Source organism: Mirounga leonina, unplaced genomic scaffold (assembly GCF_011800145.1).
Source record: "Mirounga leonina isolate KUSES-001 unplaced genomic scaffold, KU_Mleo_1.0 Mir_151, whole genome shotgun sequence".
Classification (NCBI taxonomy): Eukaryota; Metazoa; Chordata; class Mammalia; order Carnivora; family Phocidae; genus Mirounga; species Mirounga leonina.
This window is the reverse complement of record NW_023270377.1, coordinates 69752039-69779648: the sequence shown is the minus strand read 5'-3', so window position 1 is coordinate 69779648 and position 27610 is coordinate 69752039. Positions and strand designations below refer to the sequence as shown.

Below are 27610 nucleotides of genomic sequence, written 5' to 3'. Positions count from 1 at the left end.
TTTTCATGAAACTGTTAATATGACCTTTGAGTCATGACTCCCTTCTAGCTTTAATTACTTCACCACTCCTTTCCATGACTGTTAGGACTCTAGATTTAGCCAGTTTTGTCTTGTTTGGGTATTAAAATGGTATTATTGAATGTGCAATGAAAGGGTCCAGTTTGGGCTGGAGATTTGCATAGTGAGCCGCTAAGATTTTCTTTTGTTGTTCATTAAGGAATGGGCCTTTCTTTTTTACCCTCCTTTATGAGTGCCAGCAGGGCTGCCCTAGAATAATACGATGAAAATAAGATCTCAGGCAGTCCATGAAATTATACTTAGAAAAGGAAGAAATGTGAGAAGGCGGGGCGGTAAGGAGGCCAGCATCCAGGAAGGTCCCGCAAGGATACAGAAATATAAACTATGTGCATGCACCACTGAATTAAGACAACTATGTATTTAAAGATCTGTGCTCTGGGGATGAGTCAGGAGTTCTCAGGGGAACAGTTTCCCAAGGAAAAGAAAGGATTCTGTGGTCAAGTAAGTTCGGGAATCCTTCCCTACTCTAATTCTTCCTTTTGCCGCTCCTGAAAATTCACAACGCACATTTAATGTAATGTGAATAATTTTTCAGGAGTCCTGTGAAATAAACAAAAAGCTTAGCTTCCCATTTCCCAAACTGATATGACCATCCAGCACTTTCAGAACTAGTGTTCCATGGAACACACTTTGAGCAACAATGCTCTGAGTACATGAGTGTTGGGGTAAATTAAAAAGTGACTTTCAGGGGCGCCTGGGTGGCTCAGTCGGTTAAGCGACTGCCTTCGGCTCAGGTCATGATCCTGGAGTCCCGGGATCGAGTCCCACGTCGGGCTCCCTGCTCAGCAGGGAGTCTGCCTCTCTCTCTGACCCCCCCCCCTCATGCTCTCTATCTCATTCTCTCTCTCAAATAAATAAATACAATCTTTAAAAAAAATAAAATAAAATAAAAAGTGACTTTCAGCAAAATGGAATGAGTGAAGTTAAACCACGTATCTTTAGAGATATCAAAACAATATAAATGCCACTAACTTATTCCACTTTGGAAATGGATTAATTTCTCTATTCTATTTCTGTCTCTTCAAGACACATATCCTAGAGTGTCATACATTGTCTTGATTATTGCACTTTGCCTGAGATACGTCTTGGTCCCTTCTCTAAAGCGTGTAGAGCAGCAGGTCCACCGGAGCTGCCTGAGAATGCAGAGTTTGGGACGCTGGAAGAACAAATCCCCCTAGATTGTCCCTTGAGGAGGAGCTAGTCATCTTCTTCACAAATTATTTTTTAGGTGGGCTTCCCAGCCAAAATACAACCAATTTAAATATTTGAGATGATATTTTGCCATTAAAAAGAATCCAAGTTTAAGTCATTAAATTTTAAAATGACGGTGAAAGAAAGCAAGAGCCGAGTTTGCTTAGCAGTTAAAGGTCACAGGCCCTTCTTGTATTTGGGGGGTGAGCAACAGGGAATTAAGGGTGGTCATGTAACACCCATGTTTGGAAAGTTGGGAGTTAAAGCACACGTAAAGGAGTGGAGGGAAAACGGCCACTGACCAGAAACTACCTGGTGTCTCAGGCCTGCTCTCCAGAAACCCTCTTACACTTCACCTTGTCCTATCTTGAGATAAGGCAATAGGATGATAGAGGATGATTTCAGTTTTAGGGGTTAACATTTAGCTATTTTTAAAATTTTCTTCTTGGGATGCCTGGGTGGCTCATTCGGTTAAGTGTCTGCCTTCTGCTCAGGTCGTGATCCCAGGGTCCTGGATCAAGCCCCACATTGGGCTCCTTGCTCAGCAGGGAGCCTGCTTCTCCCTCTGCCTGCCGCTCCCCCTGCTTGTGCTCTTTCTTTCTCTCTCTCACTTTCCAACAAATAAATAAATAAAATTAAAAAAAATTTTTTTTCTTCTTTTCTAATTAAAAAATAGCATTCTGGAGTTCTCTACAATTGCATTTGTTAAGCAAAGGTGAGCTTGCCAACAGAGCCGAAGTCAAAGAGAATAGCTATGACTTTAAATTGCTTATATCCCAAACCATCACGTTTTTAGTCTTATGGGATGCATTTACTCTTAAAAACTAATGTTGACTATGGACTCTGAGAAACAAACAGCGTTTTAGAGGGGAGGGGGGAGGGGGGATTGGTTAGCCCGGTGATGGGTATTAAGGAGGGCACGTACTGCATGGAGCACTGGGTGTTATATGAAAACAATGGATCGTGGATCACCACATCAAAAACCAATGATGTATTGTATGGTTACTAACATAACATAATAAAATTAAAAAACAAAACCAAAAAAACTAATGTTGAACTAGTGCCCTGGTTCAAATGAGGTCGAGCTACTGAAAAGCCCTTCACAGAGTTTCTGCCTCTCAAGAACAATATAAAGGAAAAGAAAGCAATTTAAGACCAGTCTAACCTTCTGCTTCACTGATGGTCGCCCCAGCTAGTTTGCATTTGTCAACACATTCTTCTCGGGCCTGGCCATCTGCAGACAGGTGGCATTCAATGCAGCTCCTGTGAACATTATGTAGAGTTTATCAGTTCATTTTGGTGGAAAACAGATATGCAGCTGGGATACTGCTTTAATGCGGTTACTGTGATTCGTGCTATAAGAGTGTCTCATAGAGGACGTTGCCTTTTGTTACTTTCAGAAAGATATTTGGGTGATGTTCAAGAGGAAATTGCTTTATTCTGATTCCCCTTAGTAATCAGTGTTTTGTGAGCCAGGCTTGATAATAGCTACTATCCTCATTTATTTATAATGATTGCTTCTGATGGGTTAAATAACAAAGTAACCCCAAGAGTAAGACACACTTATTTTGGTATTTGATTTAATTTTTTGGTTCATTTTACATTCTCATGAGAAAGGTGTATGCTCCTAAAATATGATCAGTGACCAAAGTTTGAATTTCTTAACAGAAATGGTCTGTATTTTAACAAGAATTCTAAGATTTCATACATGTCATGAATGACTATTTTAAAGATTCACTTATCTGTAACTATTTTGAATGAGTCTAAGCCTTATAGGGGTATTTTCAAAAGCTGAGGTTACAGCTTGGATCCTCATTCATGCAGGGTTTTTAATAAACGATTGCTACTTACAGAAAAGTGTATTTCCAAAAACATAGCCAATGAATTAAGCTTCTCTAGTGATGTCTACGCAGCAAAGTAAAACTCAGACTCTGAATTAATCTTGTGCTGAAAATGACTTTACAACCAGATTCTGTTTGGAGTAACCCCAAACAGCAAAATTTTCTTACGTATCATCCTGCCTCTCTTCCCCAGGCCATGCAAATGTATACTCTTTTAAGTGCTGGAAACATTCTGTGCACCACCCCCCCATGCTCCGCTCTCAGGCTTCCGCCAATCTCAGCCGAAAGTGCCCTGCCCTAGGCAAGCCTTCTCTGACCCTTACCGGTTAGTTCTCTTGCCGTGGAAGCCTCTGTGTTCCTTTGTAGGAAGGGCTGAGGAGCCGCAATCTATGTGGAAGTGGGGATAGAAGTCTTGGCTGGAAATTGCCTTTGCATTGCAAGTATATTGCATTTATCTAGGTTATATATTTACTTAGAGTGGTTTTGCAGGGGACTCCTGGACACTGCGGAAACCCTTAAAACCTCTACCCCTCGGTGCATCTCATTGATGTCTGCCCAAGCTAGTGTCATACCCCTGCCCTGAGTGTGAGCTCAGATATCATTATAATTACTTTAAATAATGTCTGTTTTTCCCACTAGATTCTTAGCACCTGTGACGGCAGGAACTGTAACTGTTTCAGTCATCACTGTATGCCTTTGGCCTAACAGGATTTCTGGTGAACAGTAGGTACTTAATATCTATTTGATAAATGAATGTATGAATGAATAAATGGAAGAATGGATTCATCTCAAAGCTAAGATAAACACCAAGGAGATTACCTGATTCCTCAAATTCAAACTACCTTGACTGTTAACTTCATATTTTATAAGCCACATTTTAAATTGAATCATGTTTATAGAGAAGATTGAATAGATAAATAATGGAAGAAACATCCTGAAAGGACATTTTACATTTAGTTCCATTCAAGTAAGTCTAACCATGTCCCCATACTCCTCTTGGTGTATGTCCAGGCACAGTGACAGAGAAGTTTTGACACCTGAATGGTGAGGAACGACGGAGCGAATATTGATTTTCTTACTTTGTTTACACTGGAAATGCAAATGTCACCACGTTGGGTATAGAGTTAATGAAACTACGAACCCCTTAAGCCTGTTTGCTGCATAATACATTATATACCGCAATGTCATCACACAGCCCATTTGGAGATTTGCCTCACTTGACCTGGCAATGTTGCCCCCACTTCCATTAAGAAATTAGCTACCAACCAAAGAAATAGTGGTTCACTGTAAAACAAAAAAAAGTGTTTTGTTGTTGTTGTTCATATGGCATAAAAGAAAACACAACACACAATAGCTGTGTAGAATGACAACCAAAGAGAGGTGCCAAAGAGCATGAGTGGTAAAGAAGAGGGAAGAAATGGAAAGCCACGATCCTTTTTCTGCCTTTTTGCCTCCAGGGGTCTATAGAGGGGAATGAATCAGCCCGGTGAGGCTATACACTTCTAGATAAGGAAGAAGCTTGTCTGTTTCCCCTGAAAAGGCACTGAATGTGGGTGTCATCCGTCTACCTCCAGGGCATTCCTTCTGTGTGGCTGGTATTGTAAGTGAAAGGCCATCTGATGTTATCAGTGTGGGACATCAGCTCAGCTTCCCCAGGCTTGTCTCTAGCAGAAATGTGACATTGTGGTCCCGGATAATCAGGACAAAGAAAGAGGCAAATGAGACACTGACGTTCCAGGCTGATGATCACAGGGGCCTGGTGGGTTTGTGTTTTTGGGTGGATGCTCAGAGACCAAACCCACCAAAAGCAACAGGAGGGAAGTTGAGACATTACCGTTTAGAGTTACAGGCATCACCACAGGTAGGGCAACGTTCACAGGTCGGTCCAGAGGCTCCGGGATTCGTGCAAGCACACTTGCCACAGACGCAGTCCCCTCGTCCGCTGCAGAGCACTCCATCCTCGGAGACGCAGGAATCCGTGCTGGTGGTGCAGTTACAGTACTCGCCCGCCCAGCCAGGCCTGCACACGCATTCACCACAGTCACACACGCCGTTATCTGCAAAACAAACGCCCGGTGATGATTAGGGCCATGGCTACTTGGGTGGGGGGAGCATGTTTTCCCTTTGCCTTTAAACACCATCAGAAAGACTGAAGAAAAATGAGAAAAAAACGAGCGTGTGGGGAGTAGGGGGAGAGGTGAGTGTAGGTATATTTTATGGAACCAATTTTGCTAAGTGTGTATATTTATTGATCTGGTCTCTTAACTGAAGACCAATCTAATTACCTGATGTTATATCAAAAAGAACTTATAGCCAGATGAAATGAGATAATCTAGAAGCCTATAATAGCAACTTGGGGTGTGTGTGTGTGATTATGTGTATGTGTGTGTGTATTTAAATTGTTTTTACAACTTTTTTTTTTTTTTTTGCTTTTAATTAAGGTGCCATAAGATAGAGATGCAGCACAGACCTGGATAATGCCTCACCTCTACATCATTCAAGCCGAGTGATCATAAAAGCCTCATCTATCAAATAGAGGGAATAAAATCTTATAGCAGTTGTGGTCAGATGAGATAATGTGTAACTCTTCTAGTTTTGCATTCACCAATTAGATGTCCTATAGGCATATAGTGAGTGCTCAACAAATTCATTTATTTAAGAAACTTTAATTGAGCATATATCATGTGCCGAAGATTGCATTAGGCATGAAGATACAAAATTAAATAAGGTCACTGAGCTTATTGTTTAGAGTAGGAGACAGGCAAGTAAATATAGTACAATGGGATAAATGTTATGCACACAGAGGGAGAGTTTTCAAATTAGATCAGCGATTTGGGGATGTTTCCAAAAGAGGTGATGCTTGAGCTGAATTTGGATGCTATAGATAGAAGACAGAAGAGGGTTACATCCATTTTAAGCCGAGAAAAAAAGCATAGGTAAATGACAGAAGTCTGTAATCATGTGACCTGCTTAATACCCACAGTAGTTTCATATAGATAGAGCCAAAGGTGCATATGAGCTGTGGCAGGAGGGCAGGATGGCGGGGGGTGGGTGCTGGAAAGGTCAACGGAAAGTCAGAAATCACATCATGAAAAGCTTTATGGGCTAAAGAAAGAACTGTTATCCTGAAAGTTATGGAATTTTAAGTAGAGACCTGAACAAATAGCCATGTGTCTAGAAATATCCTGGCCTCAGTAGAGAGGGTCAAACTAGAGACAGGAAAACTGGTTAGGAGGTTTTGTTGCAGCAAATGAGGAAAGAAGATCTGAGGTCCTGAACAGTGCGAGTGGAAATGGAGAGGAAAGAGGATACAGTTGAGGGGATGAATACTCAGGGCATGAGTGCCATTGCGGCCATGGTGCAGTGGGGCAGGGAAGAGAGAGAGGGATAGAACCTTCCCCAGGTGACCAGACTGGGCTGCTGAGTGGATGGTGCAGCTTTTTAGTGACCCGGAATGGAAGCTGACATCTCACACTCACTGACTTTTCCCCAGTACCTGGCCCAGGGCTTAATTATTGAACGAATAGATTGTTCTCAAGCAGAGGAAGAAGAGCAGCTTTGGGTAGGGAAGATGATGAATTCATTTTTGGCTCTGTTGAGTTCTGAGGGACCCATGGGACATTGTAGTAGGCATATATATGTATATATATATATGTGTATATATATATATATATATACACTAATTATATATATAAATGTATATATATATATAATACCAATTATAATACACACACACACAGACACACGTATGTATACATATGGAAAAAGAGGCAGAGAGGTTTGAGGTTTGGACCCATCAGAGATAGATGGCAGGTAAAGCTGTTGTGGATTGGGTCATGTAGAGAAAACAGATAGACTGAGAGAAGCCCTGAAGATCATCAGCATTTAAAAGGTGATCTGAGAGGGGCACTGGGTGGCTCAGTCATTCAAACATCTGACTTCGGCTCAGGTCATGATCCCAGGGTCCTGCGATGGAGCCCCACGTGGGGTTCCCTGCTCAGCAGGGAGCCTGCTTCTCCCTCTCCCCCTGCTCATGTTCTTTCTCTCTCAAGTAAATAAATCTTTAAAAAATGTGATCAGAGAGAAGGATCTTACCAGGGAACTGAAGTAGGAGAGCAATGAGAGCAAAGCTGCGGAAACCTAGGGCAGGGGAGCTTGAAGGAGGCGGTGCATGGAAACTTGCTGCAGACATAGCTCGTCTTAAGTTATCCTCTAAAATACAATTGCTTTTTGTTTCTTCCTCAGCAAAAAAGGGAAACGTATTCTCGTGATAGGGATAGATTTCTATATTAAAGTTTATTCCAGAAAATTAATGTGATCTATAAATAGTCAAATGAAATGTGCATTTCCTTCGAGAATGCCCAAGTGTATCACTGCATGTAAGAATCAGTTGGCAGAAATTAAAAGCTCCTGTCAGAAGTTAGAAGCCCTTCTTTCTGTGGGCTTTCCAGAACCATCCACCATATCACTGCTAATTGATATCCACAAGCAACCAATTATAAAGTACCTGTTCATATAACCACAACCACAAAAGCAACAACAAAACATTCACAATGGCTTCATGTAGAAGCAAGATGATGACCAAAGATCAAGACAAAATTGTCAGGCTCTTTTCAGAGGGATAGGTCTTTCTGGAATGCCATTGACTGATAACTCTAAGTGCATAATGGCAGGAAGTATTTTCTGTAATGCCATTTGCCTGTTAGTTTCCCATTTCTTAGAATCAAAATATAAAAGACTAATGGAATTTGGGCAAGAGAATAAATCAATGGAGCCCTATATCTGTGAGTACTTAAAGATGGATGAAAGAAGGTACATGAAAAAGAACGTTGTGGTAATAGGCCTTCAGAGGAGTGGCACATTGCAGAGTGAATTTGTTGTCAAAGAAGTGAGATCTGCATGAGAAGGGGAGCTGGAGCATATTCTGGCCTTTGCTGCAAACAAGAGAGTGTCTGTCCACAAGGTCAGGCACAGTTTTTATCCCTGCACTAAGCAGGATGTCAGGCACATAGTAGGTACTCCATAACTATTTGTTGAATTTGAATAATATTACTTTTATTATCCCATTTAAAAAAATTTTTTTTCTTTTTTTTTTTTTTTGAATAGGTTCTACACCCAGTGTGGAGCCCAGCTCGGGGCTTGAACTCAAGAGATCAAGACCTGAGTGAGATCAAGAGTCGGAAGTTTAAGTGACCTAGCCACCCAGGTGCCCCTATTATACATTTTTAAAGAGAAAGTTACTAATAATACAGTGACATCCTTTGCGATGTTACTACAAACAAAATAGATTTTGAGAAACACTAATAGATTGAGAATTGTCAAGTACCCTCAAATATGAAGGAAATTGGCATTAGGGAAGTTTTCTGAGTCCAGCTAAGGAAATAATTGTTTTCTAAATAGAATGTCTCTAGCGATCCTTGTATCTGATACAAAGAGAGGCCCTATTGTCAGACCTTCCCAACTACAATGCACAGATCAAGTCAACTCTTTCTGAGTGCTTTTCCGTTTGCATGCATGGCACCAAGTAAAGTGAAAGACCATCCACAAACTGGAAGAACTGTGTTGCTCAGCACAGGTCAGCAATTAGGTCTAGACTTCTGTGATCTGAGATTTAAAGAGTGAAATATAGGTGGGGGTAAGACTGCCATCCTGTTGTATACAGGTAGAATTTTTTTGGAAAGGTGATTTCAAATGTTTAGAGCACATATTTTATTAAAAGATTTTTCTTAGAGATGCAATCTGCGAATCTGCCGAGCATAGTCTTTCTTTACAAGACGCCGGGACAGCCTCTGGCTTCGGGCTGTGTCCTGCCTACATCTTATGAGACGAGAACTGATGTGGGTTTGGAAACACACCCATTAAATAGGGAAATAGACCTCCGAATGAAAGGGGGGAGAAATGTGTCTCAATCTGGACAGACCCTAAATTTTTCATTCTCTGGGGAGAAGAAAGAAGGCAGCCTCAGAGGAACATGTTGGTAGCAAGAGCTGCAGCAAAGAAATGAAATGGAGGTATCACAGGGCATCACAGGGTTTTCAAAGAGCTCGGAGTTCTTTGAGGCTTCTCTTCTCAGGCCTTTTTTTTCCTGAAAACCAGTCTCTTTTATATGTTCCTGACACTGTAGTTTGAAAACATAACTTTCTTAGTTTTCTTTAAAGATAATGGCTTTCTGTTTTGAAAAGCTGCCTGCTCACATACTGAAAAGGGGAGACATTGGGAGCTTAAATTCAGCTGTTAGTTAATATTCCTGTTGTAACACAAATTTATGTCATTTTAAAGAACATGAACACATTTGCAATTCTTATGCAGATAGATTATACTTAACTATATGGATATAGATCAGAATGATTTTTATAATAGTCAAAGTATATGCAATATATTCTTAAACTACAGTGATTCTCCATATGCAAAGGATTTTAAAACATATATTTTTCTGCTATTTAAGCATGTTCTCGATCTTAAAAAAATTCCAGGCAACGTTTCATTTTTACCCTTTCCATAGCCTTCATATGTCCTTATTCATCTTTATTATACCCGGTGCCTAATCTAGTATCTGTCACATAATAGGTGTTTAATAAATACCTGTGGAATGAATGAAGGCCCTGAAAGTTCATTTAGTATTTCTGAGTCCCTTGTCCTTGGCAATATGCTCCTTAAGCAGCCTAGCTTTTTATTTTCCCAAAGTAATAGGCATTTAAGAGTTGGGTAGGATACCCAAGAGCCTGATCGAGAAAAGTCTGGAAGATAATGGAGTTCAGATTACATGCAATTTTGTGGAGTCTGGGTAATAACCAAAGAGAAGGCATTCCCATTTCTTGCCTACTGAACTCTGAGGGAAATAACAAGAAAGATGTGAGTTGAATTGGCAGAGCTCTCCCCCCAAGAGAATGTAAGAGCCAGAGAAAATGTCAGCGAAGACCAGTTACCTTAGCTCTAGAGATTAACCCGCTCCCTCGATCAGCAACTACCTATGGAGCACCTACTCTGCCCAGAAAACTGGGGAAGGTGCAAAGGACGCAAAGCCCCTTCCTGATGCTCGCCCAGTTGCGGTGTGCGGTGCGTTTAGACGACGCCTACCTCCGCAGAGCAGCCCTTTGTGCCTCACGCAGGAGAAATTGTCGCACTGGCAGTAAGGCCCGTAAATGTCTCCATAGGGAGACAAGTGGCAGGTGCACTGCCCGCAGTAGCAGTCGCCTCTCCCGCTGCACGAGGGGTGATCCGGGGCCTCCTTGCAGGAGTCCGTGCTCAGTGTGTCCTCGCCACACTCGCAGCGAGGACCCATGTGGCCCGGGTTGCAGGCACACACCCCACACTGGAAGGAACCGTTCCCATTGTGGCATTTGGAGCTGTTCACTTGCACCTCTTTCTGACAGGCACAGCTGCATTCCGGACGGACAAGTACTTCGAGGGCGTCCCCCAGCCCCACAGGCTTTATGGTAATGTGCCTGCTTCTTCTCTCACAGTTTGGTATGCTCACAGTCACGTTAAATGAAGCCTGGAAAAGAAAATACTAATTATCTTCTTGCATCCACCGAAATGCGTAACAGGAAACCAAGGTGTGCGGGGATCAGCTTTGCCAAAAGCTCTTATTAGGGAATTTTTGAAAACCGCTTTTGAAATTCTTGAAAGGAAAAATCCAGCTTCAGTGCAACAAGGGAACTTCCGACTTACCTGAATATTTTTTTCAGACAATCTGTCGACCCTATACTTACTGTGTCTCCCACCTTCATGTGAGAGCATTTCTTCTGGTGTGGGAAGGGGGCCCCGTTGTTACAGATAGCCGTGAAAGATAGGTTGAGTCCTTCTGTGTCTCCTAACACTTCCAGCTCCACCTCCGACCGCAGTTCCTTTAGTTAGGACAGAAAGAGTTAAAATCTCAACCAAAAAATACAACCAGAAGAATCTGTGAATCCTGTTCATTAAACTACAAAAGAATAAAATGAAATTGGGTCTAAAAGTAATTCACCATACCATCAATCAAGCAAGAAAGCCAGCAAGACACACACATGCGCACGCGCGCTCGCACACACATGCACGCGCACATAGGTGCACATATACGTGCCACCTTTTATTGAGTCTAAGAGGCTATCAGTTATAAAACACACCATTATTTTATGACAATGACATTATGACCAAATATCTCATGATCATTCTGTGCAACATATGGATCAATCCTATTAGTCAATCATGGCTTTGAAAATTATCTTATCTGTTCTGAGGGATGTGGCAAATTCTCCAGCCCTGAGTAGCATTGCTTGGCATCTAAAAGGCATTTTTTTTGCTTGTGTCTCGGTAACACAACATAACAACAGCTTCCTTTACTTTTAAGTATCATCATTTCTTAGGCCCCATAAAGCAGCTGGTTGTTACTTTGTGAGGAACACCGAATCACAATCATTAATGAGTATTTGCTTCATTGATATCAAATTTATACCCTGTTTTGGTACATTGCTGCATATACAACAATTTTTCATTTCAATATCAAATCATAGTGCAAACTCTAAGAAAATATTTAAAAATGGCAATTACACTCAACATCTATAACACCAATAGTGTACTTAACAAATCTTGGTGACAACAACAAACACAGTTAGGGCCGATTTTATATTTTTGCAGGCAATGAATACTACGTTGTGACTTCTACCCAGCATTTATAAGACACCATTAATCACAAAACATATCCCAACTTTAGAGATGTTAAATGTGGGAGAAACTGTTCCTCGAAATCAATATTGGAATTTATTATGTACCTATTGTACATTTAATGTAGAGTCAGGTCTGGGGAATGAGTGTAAGATGGGATTTCTGCCCTCAAGATGACTATCATTTTGCTGGGAAAAAAAAAAAAAAAAACCCAAGATGGAACCAAGTAAAGCGGTTAACACGCAAGTCAATCAAAGTACCGTTAAGTTTAAAAAAAATCGTGTCATATAGTTGCAGGTTTGGGACAGTTCAGAAAAGAGTGGTCAGTGAAGGCTGAAGTATTAGAAGTCCTTAATGGCTATGTTGGATGTGGATGTGTGGACAGGACGATAATGGTGTCTCAGGGGAGGGGACCAGGAGAGAGAAAGCTCAGTGCCAGGAGTGTATAGAATGGGGACAAATGGGACTCAGACCCAGCCCAGACTCCTGCTGTCCTGGGAGATACCAGACAGCAAAGAGACTTGAGGTTTAGAGAGATGACTTAAGACCTGTGGGAAATAATATTCCTTATAGCTTTAAAGCAGGGGACCGATCCACTGAAAATATAGCTGCAGGGAAGTTGTCTGGGAGATGTGTGCAGGACAGACTTAATGTCTGTCAGACTTACACAGGAGGGGGCAGGGAGACTGGAGTCAAGAAAGCTGAGATGTTGTACAAGGATCGGGACCCCATTGGTAAATGTGATGACGTAGATTGAAGAGAGAAAGATTAGATGTGAAACATATAGGTTATGACAGAGTGGAGATAAAGACAAAGTTTTCCAGGGGGAAGAATGTCAGGGAAGGAGGAAGAAAGAGCTATTTGTTATGGGGAAATCTAGTGTTATCATGTAGACTTCCTCTGTTCCTCTTTCTTTTGCAAAATAAAAGTCTACATTTTTGAAACAAAATTATGAAAAATAAAAACAATAAAACAGAATAAAAATAAATTGTAAAACATTATGAGTTAAGTAATACTTCAGCTCATCTAAGAAGATTTGAGTCCCTATACTCCTGGAATTTTAAAAGCATATTCAGCCTCAAATTTTCCTTAAGTATAATTTTGCCAACTGCCTAGTAAGATGACCCTGTCTTCCTCCAAATTCTAAGTTGCTGACTGTAAATTCTAAGTCATTCTTCTTCCCTACTTTTATATTTGCCCCATATGGTCACTCCTTCAGAAGATGGACATAAGGCTGATTTTTCAGAATACGGTCTTCATCAGCGATTGGAGTGTCATTTCTCAGTCACAAAGATTATTTCTATCATGTATTAAAATTTACTCTTTAAATCTGTTTCATTTCAACTAGTTACATTATAAGTTTATTCATCCAGAAAATATTTATTGACTGTCCATGATGTGCCAGACACTGTTCTAGGGGCTTGGGAAGCAAAACCCACTAAAATAGCTGACCTTTTGTAGTTTATATTCCAGTGTGGGAAGTCAGAGAGGAAACAACATAATACATAAGAAAATTATGTAGCATGCTAGAAGGTGATAAGTGCTATGCAAAACATTAGGGTGGGATAATGAAGATTAAGAGAGTGTGTGTAGGGGGTGTACTCTGCAATTTTTAAAAAAGTAGTTAGAGTAGGATTCAGTAAGAAGGTGACATTTCAAGGAAGTGAGGAATCAGATAGCATGTAGATATCTGTCAAAAGAGTGTCCCAGGAAAGGGGTACAGTCAGTGCAAAGGCCCTGAGGCAGGAGTATGTCTGGCTTGCTCTGGAAACAGAATAGCAAGGAGGCCAGAGTTGCTGTACTGGATCAACTCTCTGATGGAGTAATAGGAGGTGAAGTCACAGAGGTAATGGGGTGGAGGAGAACAAATCTGGTAGGGTCCTAGTAGGTGGTTTTAAAGAATGTGGCATTTACTCTATGTAAAATGAGAAAACAATTAGGGTTATCTATAGAAGAGTGTTACGACCTTACTTAATATTTTTAAAGGAAAATTCTAGTTTATTTTTGTTTTTGTTTTTGTTTGAAAACAGAATGTAGGAAACCAAAGGTGGAAATGAGAAATAGCATTTAGGAGGCGTTTGCAATCGTTCAGGTGAGAGAAGGTGGTGGCTCCGATCAGGATGAAGGCAGTGGTTCTGGGTTAAATTCTAAATAATTTTGAAGATAGAGCCAGCAAGATTTTCTGTTGGATTAAATGTTCAGGATAGGAGAAAGAGGAGAGTCAAAGATCATTTTAAGCTTTTTGGCCCTAGCAACATGAAGGATGGTATTGAGAAGGAGAAAACTATTGGTGAATTATGTTTAGGAGAGTTCAGGTTACCTTCCTAAATTGCCAACTAACATCAACTGACGCCTAGACATCTGCACTTTGATGTCCCCTAGAGAAGTATATATAGCATGGTTGTTGGGCAGCATTGAGGGTCCTCCTGAGGTTCATGATTATGAATTTAAAGTGAGACTGGTTAGCACAATTGTATGTTTTTCCCCTTCCTGTTCAGCTGTGCAGGGTGAATGGACAGTTGGGATTAACCAGGACCATGATTGGCCAAGCAACCTCAGTGGAGAACTGAACTGAAAAAGAACTGAAAAGGAACTGAAAAGAGAAGGTAGAGTCACTTGAATTAAAAAAGAGAGAGAGAGAGAGAGAGGGTAGGGTCAACTAATTGGAGATCCTGATGGGTTGGAAGAAATACTAGGGGAACTAGCAGGAGTGAGCTGAAGAGGAAGGAAGTGGTGAGTGGGGAATGGGTTGCACGAAGCTGAGATTATAGAGGAGTCTATTAGCAATGACAAAGTTTAAGGTATGACAAAAGAGGAGGACAAGATCATTTTAGAAGCAGAGTTCAAGAAACAGAGGCCAGGGTACAGGAAGGAATATATGTACACTGAAACTGAAATCATCAGGAGGTAAAGCAGGAGTAATGTTAGAGACGGTGGCTCGGTGAGTCAGGAGTAAAAGGAGAAATGAGGGATATGACCCGCAAGTCTGTAGATTTGAAATTCGGAAGAGTGGGTGACATAATCTGACTAAAATAAGGGACATTTCAACATTGATATAATTGGAATATCATATTGTAGATTTTGCCAGGAATATTTTAATGTGAATTTCCCAAAGAAAGAGCATAAATGTTTATTTGTATGTTTCATCGTTTACTGAGCATCTACTATGAACCTGGCAAAACAAAACAAACCACGTCACTTCCCTTCTGGAGCTTAAATACTAATAGGGGAGCGTATCCTTGGGAGCACTGATATTTCAGTAGCTTTTATTACATGTTTAAGGAAGGAAGAAAATCAGCGAATGATGGTCAAACAAATACACATCTGGTATTTAAGGGTTTTTATGTTGATATGACACTGAACTGAAGTTCAGTGTCATAATTATAAACACAAATTGTCTACCTCTGCCCCACTAGAAGTTAGTCAGAAGTATTTTCTCTCAATCTATTCTTTTTCTTTTCTTTTTATGGACTAGAAAGAAACCCAGTCAACGGATTCCCATATTTTATTTTTTATTTTATGTTTAATTTTTTAATTATTTTCAATTTTTTTAAAGATTATTTTCAATTTTTTTAAAGATCTTTAAAGATTAAAGATTTATTTATTTGACAGAGCGAGCGAGAGAGAGAGAGCACAAGCAGAGGGAACGGCAGGCAAAGGGAGAAGGAGAAGCAGGCTCCTGGAGGAGCAGAGAGACCGATGTGGGGCTCCATCCCAGGAGCCCAGGATCATGACCTGAGCCGAAGGCAGTCGCTTAACCAGCTGAGCCACCCAGGTGCCCCTATTTTATTTTATAGAGGGGTGGGGCAACGGGAGAGAGAGAGAGAATCCCAAGCAGCCTCCTCACCTGGCATGGAGCCAGACATGGGACTTGATCTCACAACCCCAAGATCATGACTTGAGCTGAGATCAAGAGTTGGTCACTTACCTGATTGAGCCTCCCAGGTGCCCCTGGATCCCCATAGTTTTAAAGTCCTTTTAGAATACATTTAAAAATAACTGAATAGAAAAATAATTTGAACTAGTGCCAAGATCTATTACACACTTCCTTCAGTGAATCATGACATTATAATAATAACTCCAGAGCAAGATTATATAGTATAAGCATAATGGAGACTTCTTTATATGTTTGGACAGTAAAATAAGGACAAGAGATTCACTTCAAATGTGTGATGCCTTGATTCTACCGCCTTGTAAGTTATGTGGGTGATTTGGGACCGCAAAGTGAGAAAAGTGAGACAGAAATCCTGACGGAGTAAGCAGGAGCATGGAAGGGGCTAGTCAAACAAGAGGAAGAAATGTTTTTGACGTTTACAGTTTTCTAATTTGCTGAATTCCTTTGAAGATGTTAGTGGCCAATGCTTCTGAGAGCGCTGGGTTAAAGAAAATTGAGTGTGTTCTAATGCAGTGGAGGATTGCTGTGTGATTTTATCTGATTCTACACATTAAAACTTTAATTACCGCATAAGAGGGAGGATGGTTTTTATAGTATTTTGTTGACAAGCTTTCCTGTCTGGAAGAATTTCAAGCATGAGCTAATGTGGTAGTTAATTTTTGATGTGAGCTAAGAAACTGAAGTTTCTGAGGATATAAGTTCAAAAAAACCCTCATCCTATAGTTTTAATGGACACATCTGTTATTTTATTCCCTGAGGAAATGTATATGAGAAGAAACACCTTGTTTTTCCCCCTTAAAATGAGTTTCAAAACTGGTGGGGTGTTGTCAAAATCACTGGGGAGTATTTTTTCAAAATGTGTGGCTCTTCCTTCCCTTAAAGTTCTCCTAAGATGTCTGAGAGGAATCTGGATACACCTATTTTTAAAAGCTTCCCAGAAGATTCTGAAATGTCATTTAGTTAAGGACCACTGGCTCAGTATATGCTTGGTATTGGCATATAGTGCATATAAGTCATTTATTTGTAATTTTAAAACATCCAAAATTAGAATTTTATTTATTTGTCATTATGTAACTGCTGCTTAGAATAACTATTAGGGCTTTACTGCTTTATAAAAATTTACTTTTTTCATTTCTGTCCTAATTTAGAGCTTCATTTTCATCTTTGTGTGTGTGCATATGCGTGCGTGTGTGTATTTTTTCTTTGTAAGTTAAGGCAAAAAAGGAAAATGGAACTTAGGAAACAAAATAAAAAAAGAATTGGTAACTGGCCATCTACCATTGATTAAGTTATGAAATGGGGACAAAGCAAGAGAACATAGCAACCCTATAGCTGTGTATTTTATTTTAAGGGAGGAATGCTGTCCTCTGGTACTAATTTACAAACTCAAGGCAAAAAAAAATTATGTCTATGTGTATATATATATATGTATATATGTCTCTCTATATATGTATATATCCATAAAAATGAAAAATTCCTTGGTTCTCAAAAGCAGAGAATCTACAAAGAGGTACTCCTGATATGCTTTGGTGTCTTTTTTCTCTTTTAGCTATGAGGTAATCTTATTAAGCCTGTGGAGTTAGTTCTCCACATAGTTCTGTTACTCACTGGTATTTTATTTTATTTTATTTTATTTATTTATTTTTAAGATTTATTTATTTATTTGACAGAGAGAGACACAGTGAGAGAGGGAACACAAGCAGGGGGAATGGGAGAGGGAGAAGGAGGCTTCCTGCAGAACAGGGAGCCCGATGCGGGGCTCGACTCCAGGACCCTGAGGTCATGACCTGAGCCGAAGGCAGACGCTTAACAACTGAGCCACCCAGGCGCCCCTTCTGTTACTCACTGGTATTTTAAACTTAATTTTTTTTCAGGCAGAGAAGAGGGGAGCTTAATTGTAAGGTTTATGGAGCCTGTTCAATAGAATTAAAATTTTGCTATTGGTTATTATTATAAAAATAACTTCAACTTTATGATCAGGTTATGATTTTTCTACCTTGGGCCTCACCTTTCAGGAAGAATATCTGCAAATAAGGAGAACAAAATTGATATTTTGGCTGCATTAGTGCAGAGAGATTTTCTTTGGATAAGTACTCTCTCCACTAACAAATCCTAGTGCATTTAACTGCCTAAAACACATCTTAGTTTTTGAATACCACCGAAATGCAAAAAAAAACACCAAGAAGCCAACTGTAAAATATCATACTTCATAAGCCGAGATGATCAGCTGGAGAATGTTTCCAGAGTCCTTCTGAAGTAGCCCTACTGTAGCTCCAGGAATGAGTTTTGCATAATTCTGTAAACAAAAAAGAATAAGTCAATCTGCTCCCTGTAATCAAGAAAAGCTAAGTGTGGGTTTCAGCCTGCTGGTTGAGATCACCTCTATTTAACTGGCTGGGGGAAACAGGATCCTGGTAATAAACCGTGGCCCTGCCTGGGGCTCCTTCCTGTGCCCAAGTGGGAAGTGGACTGGTCCAAGTTGCCATTGGGGACATCAAGTATGTGTGGTTGCCTTAGTCTAGAGCTGTGATTTATATCACAACTGGAGTCAAGTCTCAAATAATAATAATAGCACTTATATACCGTCTTCCATTTGCAGAGCATCCTTTGTCCAAAAAATTCTGAGCATACTACCAGGAGCTATCCTCTCTTTTTTGTAATGGTTACAGAAACCCAGGTCCCACATTGGCCCCTCTCTGCCATCAGGTTGCTCTGCAAGTCATTCAGCCCAGGGGTCTCAGTTGTCAATCGCTTGGAGAAAAGGAGTGAGTTATTTGGATGCTTGCCATTAACCCCTTTCCTAGTGGTAATGAGCACTCGTTTAGGGATGTCACCATGGTGCTGGGGTTGATTAGAATTGATTTCCACTCATCACGATGGAGTCAGTCAGAACCTATCTCTAAACCATCTGCATTCTCCACTTATCTCCTTTTCCCGAGATGTCATTCCCACCTGCAGAGAACTCACGTTAGTTCAGCAGCACTCCAGGTATGAAGCATGACCAGGGAATGAGGCATTGCAAAGAAGGGAATTTTCCAGACTGCTGAAAATTACCCCTCCCTTAAGTTTTATGTTTTAAAACTTATTTTGAAATGAAGTTTTCTTAAGTGAACGGTACATACCTCTGTCTTCTTAAATAAAGATTCCCAAGCATACTTGGATTGTTTTCTTGAAGAAACAGTCATACTTATCAATATTAACTATAGCTCTATAATCATCAAAGACTTCTAAAATCCATGGGTAGGTCACATTCATACCAAGTGGACCCCAACTGCTATGCTTTTGCTTCTTTTATTTGTTTTTAAAGAGTTTCTATCTTCTCCTTGTTAAGCTGTAAGGTATCACTCATCTACCAGTTTTCTCATTCATTCATTTATTGTTGCATTCAACACCTATTAAGCAGGCTTAGTATGCTCTGCTACGTCAAGAAGAGACCATCACTCTTTTTTGTCAGCTGTGGTCTTCTGAGTTGCTGTGTGTCGTGAAATCAGATGACTGAATTTATTAAACTGACATGTAGAAAGAGAAATAAGTTTTGAGTGAAGGATTTAGGGTACCTCCTCTGGTTCAAACATAATGATATTCTGTCTTATTCCCAAGAAGATTTAAGTAGCTTAGGAGATATACAAAACTAAGTTAGAATTAGTGTAATTATTGATTATAATCGTGATACTAGATAAATAGATCAGGTCAAGGGGAGCCAAGGAGAGGAACAAGTGAAGCCAGGGTGACATTAGAACACCAACATGTTCTAGGAGGTCCCGGGCACTTGCTAGAGGTGGGTACCTGGGGTAAGTCCAAGGTTTCTACAACTCTCGTATGGAAAAATGGGTGCTGCTTTTAATTGGTGGGTTTTGTAATATTCCACTTATTTCAGTGTTTAAGTTTGAAGTTGATGGAAATCTGAACTCTTACAAGTGTCAGTTGTCACTCTGCCTTGACACTGCATTTGATTTTTGAAGGGGTCATGGACAGTAATCCAAGTAGCATTCCTCCCATTACCCAGTGCCCCACATCACCACCCATGGAAGGTGGGCCCCACTCTGTTTCCCTGAGTCAGGTAGAACTTGTCAAATATGAGGAAGGCACCGGTTCACTGACTTACCTTTTCAAATAAACACATGTCAAAAGGGCCGTGAAGCATGAGACCTGTGGTTAACAGCGAATACTTAAATAAGAACTTGAATCTCACTCAAGTGGAGCTGGAATGTATGTAAATTTGACTGGTCCCAAAGGAGAAGGCAAAGGCAAACTTTAAAGCCTGATGAAGAAAGGTTTGGATCTTTTTGAAGAAGAATTTCATGGCTCTTAGCTTTGCATGAAACTGCTAGCCTTGAAAAATGTCCTGGTTTCTCCAAGGCCAAGGTATAAGGGGTACTTTCCACAAGCACTAGTTCAAGTGGCCTCTGAATTTTGGGTTAATTCTTGGTTAACACAGCCAAATCCATCTACTTCCTAGAGCATAATTATGATCCTGCATGTGGTATAACATTTGGCATTTGGCTATCAGGACAAGTGGTTTAACATTAATCGCCTTTGCTGATTGCTACTAGAGTGAGGGTATAAAGGATTTGGCAGCTAGGAGCAGTACCCCGTGATAACTCTGACAATTGTGTAGAGGAAAACTATTAATTAATTTCTGGATGCTGATTTCTCCCCAAAGCATTGCAAATAATTAACTAAAAACATGGACAATTTGGCTTCCTGATCTAACACTGTAAAAAATTATGCTTTAAGTCTTGTAGTATTATGATTACTGTAAATATCATGTGTCAAATGCCTTTCTTTCATTAAAGCCCTAAAGTGCTATTATAAATTGTCCTGATTAAACATGTTTAATGTTAGAAAAAGGATGATTTTGCATGCCTGGATGTGATAAATTATAGCACCGCGACTGTAAAAGATAACTCTTGGATATTAGAAATGGTGAACTCTAAAAACACAATGTTTCATGAGCTGATTAGAAATGCCAACTCCTTGGGCTTGAATTTCTTAGGCTTGAATTCCCTGTTACCTGCCCATGGATTATCCTAATTATGGATTTTTCTCCCTCTCCTGCCACCATGCCACCCAGGAGTTCCTGCGGTTGCTTTTCTCACTCATGTTTGCAAAGTCGGCTTTTTTTGATTGCCTTAGTTTTCTTAACTTCCTTCATCAAAACCTATTTATTTCCTCACTATGCTCCCATCTCAAAAAAGATTTCTTATTTGTCCAACAGTTCGCATTTCCTCCTTAGAAATTTCCTGCTTGTGGGGCGCCTGGGTGGCTCAGTTGGTTAAGCGACTGCCTTCGGCTCAGGTCATGATCCTGGAGTCCCTGGATCGAGTCCCGCATCGGGCTCCCTGCTCGGCAGGGAGTCTGCTTCTCCCTCTGACCCTCCCGCCTCTCATGTACTCGCTCTCTCTCATTCTCTCTCTCAAATAAATAAATAAAAATCTTAAAAAAAAAAAAAAAAAGAAAGAAATTTCCTGCTTGTTAAGGAAGGAGGATAAGAAGAGGACAGGGGGTCATTTAGTTGGCAGGCAACAAAGGCTAGAGAGGAAAGTGCCTGAATTCACACCGGCGCTCTGGGCTCCTCTCAGGGAATGTCTCCAAGGTCAGGGCCTCTTGGTGTCTGGCTGTTAGAACCAGCTGTCAGGTGTCTCCTCCGGCTTGGTTGAGGGCAGAGGGACCTGCAGAGGCACCTGCCACCTCAGCTATCTACACACAGACTACTGGTTGGCTTTTCCTTCAGAGTGACTCAGACTAAGGACCGTGGCAGATATTTGGTGCTAGAAGGGACATTCCTGACGTAACCTGCATTCTTGCTTTGACTGCATTTCCTGTTGGGTTCACTCATCTCCAGGTTTAGGCTCTGTGACGTGGTTCAGTATTAACTGTATCCTTGCTGGACATCTTTTTTTTTTTTTTTTAAGATTTTATTTATTTATTTGAGACAGAGAGAATGAGAGAGAGAGAGCACATGAGAGGGATGAGGGTCAGAGGGAGAAGCAGGCTCCCTGCTTCTCGATCCTGTGCGGGACTCGATCCTGTGACTCGATGCGGGACTCGATCCTGTGACTCCAGGATCATGACCTGAGCCGAAGGCAGTCGCTCAACCAACTGAGCCACCCAGGCGCCCCCTTGCTGGACATCTTGATTGGGTTTCTGCCTTAGATGGTAACTCTCCTGGATCCTTCTGTCCTACTGTTGTGACATTTCTGCTGTGGTCTCAAAGACTCTTCACCACCTGAAACTCAGTAGCCACCATTTTATACAGACCAGGCTACTCATGCCCCTCATCAGAGGCCTGAGAGGTTGACTTGCCATATATCTGCTAGGAGCATTTTAACAAAGAATTTGTAAAACCAACCTACTGCTTCCCTTTAGGCTCTATGCTTGCTTAACTCTTTCTGTGAAGCTTCATTAATATGGAGGGACCATTTATTTTCAATATTATATTATTAATCAACATCAGTATTTCTGGTCTTCAACTGTATTACTAAATGTTTTTTGTTTACTAAAATACATTAGTCAAAGTTTGGCTTGTATAGATTGAGAACCTATGATGTTATATAATATGTCCACAAATATTTTCTCTAATATCTCACCATATATATACATATGTGTAGTCATTACCTTGTATATCTTCAATAGTCACTCCTATTTGTCCATTTTCTCTCTTTTCTTTCTTTAATGGCAGTATAGCACACATGCAGGGCATACAAGTAATAAGTATACAGTTCAATGAATATTTAAAAAGTAAACAAGCAAGTATAATCACACCAAGATCAAAAAATAGAGCATAATCAGCTCCCTGAAATCTTCCCTTGTACTGCTTCCCAGTCATTACCCTCCCTTAAAAGACTAAACACTGTTCTGACTTTTATTACTATAGAAGTCAGGGGAGATAACTTCATTGCCCTAAGGATAACAAGAAGGGCTTAAGTAGGACACAAAAGCACTAGCTATATAAAGGAAAGGATTGATAAATAGGACTTAAAAGTAGGGATTTCTGTTTTGAAAAGATGCCTTTAAGAAAGTGAAGAGGAGCCCTTGAGTGGGAGAAAATATCTGTAATACATGCATCTGATTTGGCACCAGAATATCTAAACAACTCCTACATATCGACAAGGAAAAGACATCTGGAAAAAAAAAAATGGATATTCAAGTTGCAAAAGAGTATGGCAAAAGTGTTCAGCATCATTAATCATTAGAGAAATAGAAATTAAAGCCACAATGAGGTGCCAGTGTGCACCCACTAGAATGGCTAAACTGTGAAAGAACTGACGATGTTCTCAAGTACTTGCAGGGGGCGTCTACACTGGGACGATATAATCACTTTCAAATGGAAAGACTACATCTTGAAAGAAACGTACCAAGTGGCAAAAGCATAGAAGCAAAAATTTTTTTTGTCCTGGGGGACTGTATTGTGCTATTTATCTGGTCAAAGGAAAACAGCTCTTTGCTGGTGATGCCTTGCTTTTGTTGAGCGGTGTGCTTCTTCCAGAGCTAGGGGCGGGCTGGGTTTGCTGAAATAAGTCCTTCTTCTGAAGGCAATGTGAAGTCTTCCATTCTTGTGGGATTTTATTCTGCTGGTTCTCCTGTTCATTATCAGTAAATGCAGGACTCCCAGTATTATGCAAAAGTTTACCCCCAGGCTTGACTGTGTTACTAGGACACCCAAGATTCCAAAAAGAATATGTAATTGTTTCTGGCACAAGGTAGCATGAATGTCTGTCTCTGGGTTGCATGATATCTGCTTTGCCTTCAGGCTTTCAATTGTCAGCATTCCACAGTCAGGCAGTCAGCAAAGGGAGTGTGCTAATTAGATCAGGTGCTTGATCTTGAAGTCTGCACCAGCTATGACTAGGTAGTCGGCTTCAGAACTTTTGAGGCTACCTGTCTTTCTCCCAGGCTGCCCTGGAATGTAATTATCTTGTCAGCCAAGGAGCTAGAGCGCACAGCTGAATGAGTGCTCGGCGGCAGTGACAGAGCGATAAGGGAAGACGAATGGACCCACCGTGCATGACCATTCTGAGACAAACAATTGCACACAGAGGCACTGGAGAACGGAGACTTAGAGAACAAAGAGGCTACACTGACTATTTGTTGCTGAGGAGACTTCAGATCTTCCCTTAATAAGATTACCCGGCTTTTCGAGAGGAATTGAAGAACTTTGTTGGCAAATGCAAGTCCCAAAGCTTTAGAAAGCTCTTTTAAAATGGGGAGCGATGTTGGGTTCAGTAGCAACTTATGTGCTTTGCCGACCAAACGGCAGGTAATAAAATTTCGAAAGATGACGAGTAGGAGCACGAGGAAGGGGACCAACAAAGAGAAAACAGGGGTATATACACCAGGACTGCTAAGGTGCTATCAGCCCTTGCAAGTGTGGTGGGGGGATGAGTAGCAGCAGTAGCGTCTGGAAAATTGTGAGAAAGGGAAAAATTCGTTTTTAATTTTTTGAGGACTCTCCATGTGGTCTTCCATAGTGGCTGAATCAATTTACATTTCCACCAACAGTGCGGGAGGGTTCCCTTTTCTCCGTATCCTCACCAACACTTGTTACTTCTTGTCTTTTCGATGATAGCCATTTAACAGGTGTCAGGTGATATCTCACTGTGGTTTTGATTTGCTTTTTTCTGATGATGAGTGATGCTGAGCATCTTTTCATGTGCCTGTTGGCCCTCTGCCTGTCTTCTTTGGAAAAAAGTCTACTCAGGCCCTCTGGCCATTTTTTAAAAATTGGATTGTTTAGGGTTTTTTGTTTTGCTATTGACTTGTATGAATTGTCTCTGTATTTTGAATATTAATCCCTTATTGGTTATATGATTTGCAAATATTTTCTCTCGTTCAGTAGGTTGCCTTTTCATTTTGCCGATCATTTCCTTTTTTTGTGCAGAAGCTTTTTAGTTTGATGTAGTTCCACTTGTTCAATTTTGCTTTTGTTTGTGGCCTTTGCTTTTGGAGTCAGATCCAAAAAATCACTGCCAAGACCAACATCAGGGAGCTTACCACCTATGTTTTCTTCTAGGAGTTTTATGGCTTCATGTCTTACATTTAAGTCTTGAATCCATTATGAGTTAATTTTTGTGTGTAGTGGAAGACAGTAGCCTAGTTTCCTCCTTCTGCATGTGGCTGTCCAGTTTTCCCAACATCCTTTCTTGAAGAGACCTTCCCTATTGTATATTTTTGCCTCCTTTGTGATAGATTAATTGACTATATGTGTGTGGGTTTATTTCTACCATATACTCCAGCAATTCCACTTCTGAGTGTTTATTCAAAGAAAATGAAAACACTAACTCAAAAAGATATATGCATCTCCATGTTTACTACAGGATTATTTATAATAACCAAGATATGGAAATAACCTAAGTGCCCACCCATACATGAATAGATAAAGAAGATGTGGTACACACACACACACACACACACAGTGGAATATTACTTGTCCATAAAAAAGAAAGGACTCTTGCTTTTGCAGCAATATGGATAGACCTTGAAGGCATTATGCTAAGTAAAAGCTAAGAAAAATAAGTCTGGCAGAGAAAGACAAATACCATATGATTCAATCAAATAAAAATAAAACAACAAATAAGAATGCCAAGCTCAGAGATACAGAGAACACACTGATAGTTTCCAGAGGAGAGAGGGGATGGTGGGGAGATGAAATGGGTAAGGGGAGTCAAAAAGTAAAACTTCTAGTTATAAAATAAATACATCATGGGGATATAATGTACAGCATGGCAACTATGGTAATAATACTGTATTGCATATTTGAAAGGTGCTAAGACAGTAAATCTTGAAAGCTCTCATCACAAGAAAAAATTTTTGAAAGTATGTATGGTGATGGATATTAACTAAATTTATCATGGTGATCATTTTGCATTGTATACAAATATTGAATCATTATGCTGTACAACTGAAACTAATGTAATATTATATGTCAATTATAACTCAACTTTAAAAAAAAAAAGAAATGTAAAACCTCAGATCCCATCCTATACCTGAATCAGAGTTGGTGTTTTAATAAGCTCCCTGAGTGATTCGAGGCACCAGAGGAGCTTAAAAAACAAAACAAAGCAAAACAAAAAAACAACACTGATGCCTTGGTCTCAGCCTTAGAGATAGTGAATTAATCAGATCAGGGTGTGGCCTGGGCATTGGAATTTTTAGAAAGGTTCCCAGGTGATTTTAATGAGCACCAAAGTTTAAGAATGTCCAGTATAGAATAGTCTGTCTACGCCCTTCTTGTTGCCAAATGGATGCTTCCAGGGAGGGCTGTGACAATCTGGAAAATAAAGTTGTTTTGTTTTTAAACCTATGCGCCCACAGGTGTCTGGGTGGCTCAGTGGGTTAAGCCTCTGACTCTTGGTTTTGACTCAGGTCATGATCTTGGGGTCATGAGATTGAGCGCTGCGTTGGGCTCTGCGCTCAGTGAGGAGTCTGTTTCAGATTCTTTCTCCCTCCCCCTCTGCTCCTCCCTGCGCTCATGCTCTCTCTTGCTCTCTCATTCTCTCTCTCTCAAATAAAAAATAAATAAATACATAAAATCTTAAAAAACCTGTACACTCATAAATCGTAAGGGGTCCTCAGTCTGTCAGATACCTGTGACATCTATTCTTTAGTCAAGAAAAAAAAGTGATGTTTTGGAATGCATGATGCCCATGGAATAACACCATGCTTACTTCCCTAGGCCTTCAAGACTGATTTATCTAGTTTTAGCCTACCTTTTCCACTCCATCCTCTTCTATCCTAGCTCACATCAGGCTGAGTAGCCTTTTTTCAATTTCTCAAACACATTGAGCACCGAGTTCTTTGCTGCCTCAGGGCCTTTGCACATGCCTTCTCCTCTTGAAAACTCAGTCTTTAGGTTGCTGCTCTATAATCACCTCTTAATAGGGGTCTTCCCTGAAGATCCTATAGAAGTAAGTCTCACACTCTCCTCTTTAATTTTTTCCATTATTACACACTATTCTTTTCCATTTTTAGTAATATTTCCAAAGTTTTTAGTGTAAGTGTGTCCCAAATATTGCATGTAACATACTAATACTAAAAAAATGATTTTGTTTATTTGAAATTCAAATTGAATGCCCTGTATTTTTATGTGCTAAATCTGGCAACCCTATAGAAAAAGTATGTGAATTTCTGAATAAGTGAATAAAGTGTGCCCAAACAGTTCAAGCTCAACAAAATGTTCTCCTTTGACAATTTCCTGTCTACTTTTTGAAGATTCAATACAATCAGGGGAACAAAATATTGAACTACGTTATAATTAATAGCTACCCCTTGTAGCGTATTTTTGGCTCTTTTAGGTCGTTAGGCATAAAATTAAAATACATAATACTCCCAAGCTTTTCTATGCCTAGGGGCTGTCAGTTTAACTTGTCCCTAGCACCTTGATGCCCTATGTATTCTGTAAAAGACTATGCCATGTGAAGAATGCTTGGTTGTAGTTAAACTCCTGTATGGTGATCCGAGCCAAGGTGAGCTTCCTTTAAGCATCACTGCTGTAATTTGGGCCAGCCTCACAGGCATGGACAGAGTGGCCAACTGTTACCTTAGGAAAGCCTTCAGGGGATAAATGGGTAACTGAGTTAAATAAGAATCCCTGAATTCTGTGAGGCTCTGAGAAAGCATACAGTGGAGCAATTATACAGCTTTGAGCACTTTGTGGTAGAGAGAGGTGCCTTTGAAGAAACAGTTTGTTCACAGATGTTGGAGTCCTCATCAAAAGGGCACTTTCAGGGATTAGAAAAAGGATACTAGAAATAACTTGTTAGTCCTATTAAGGTTATTACATGAACGTATAAAAAAGTAACTAAGTATCATTTGAATATGTAAAAAAGTAACCTGGTAGTTAATGCAAAAATGTAGTAATTGTGGATGTTCTGGGGCTGCTGGTGGGAGGAGAACACGTTTTTTTTTTTAAAGATTTTATTTATTTATTTATTTATTTATTTATTTATTTATTTATTTATTT

At 40.2% G+C, this 27610-nt stretch overlaps 1 protein-coding gene across 10 annotated transcripts in view; it reads right to left on the bottom strand.

Annotated features, from left to right (window-relative positions):
* Positions 1–27610, bottom strand: part of ITGB6 (integrin subunit beta 6) — a 126429-nt gene that overhangs the window by 15869 nt on the left and 82950 nt on the right. For all 10 annotated transcript variants that reach the window (XM_035007926.1, XM_035007925.1, XM_035007933.1 and 7 more), the window contains 5 exons: positions 17855–17944; positions 10823–10957; positions 10188–10605; positions 4945–5167; positions 2435–2532 (listed from right to left, as the gene is read on the bottom strand). In XM_035007926.1, coding sequence (XP_034863817.1) covers positions 2435–2532; positions 4945–5167; positions 10188–10605; positions 10823–10957; positions 17855–17944 — 964 coding nt within the window. The remainder of the gene's footprint in view (positions 1–2434; positions 2533–4944; positions 5168–10187; positions 10606–10822; positions 10958–17854; positions 17945–27610) is intronic.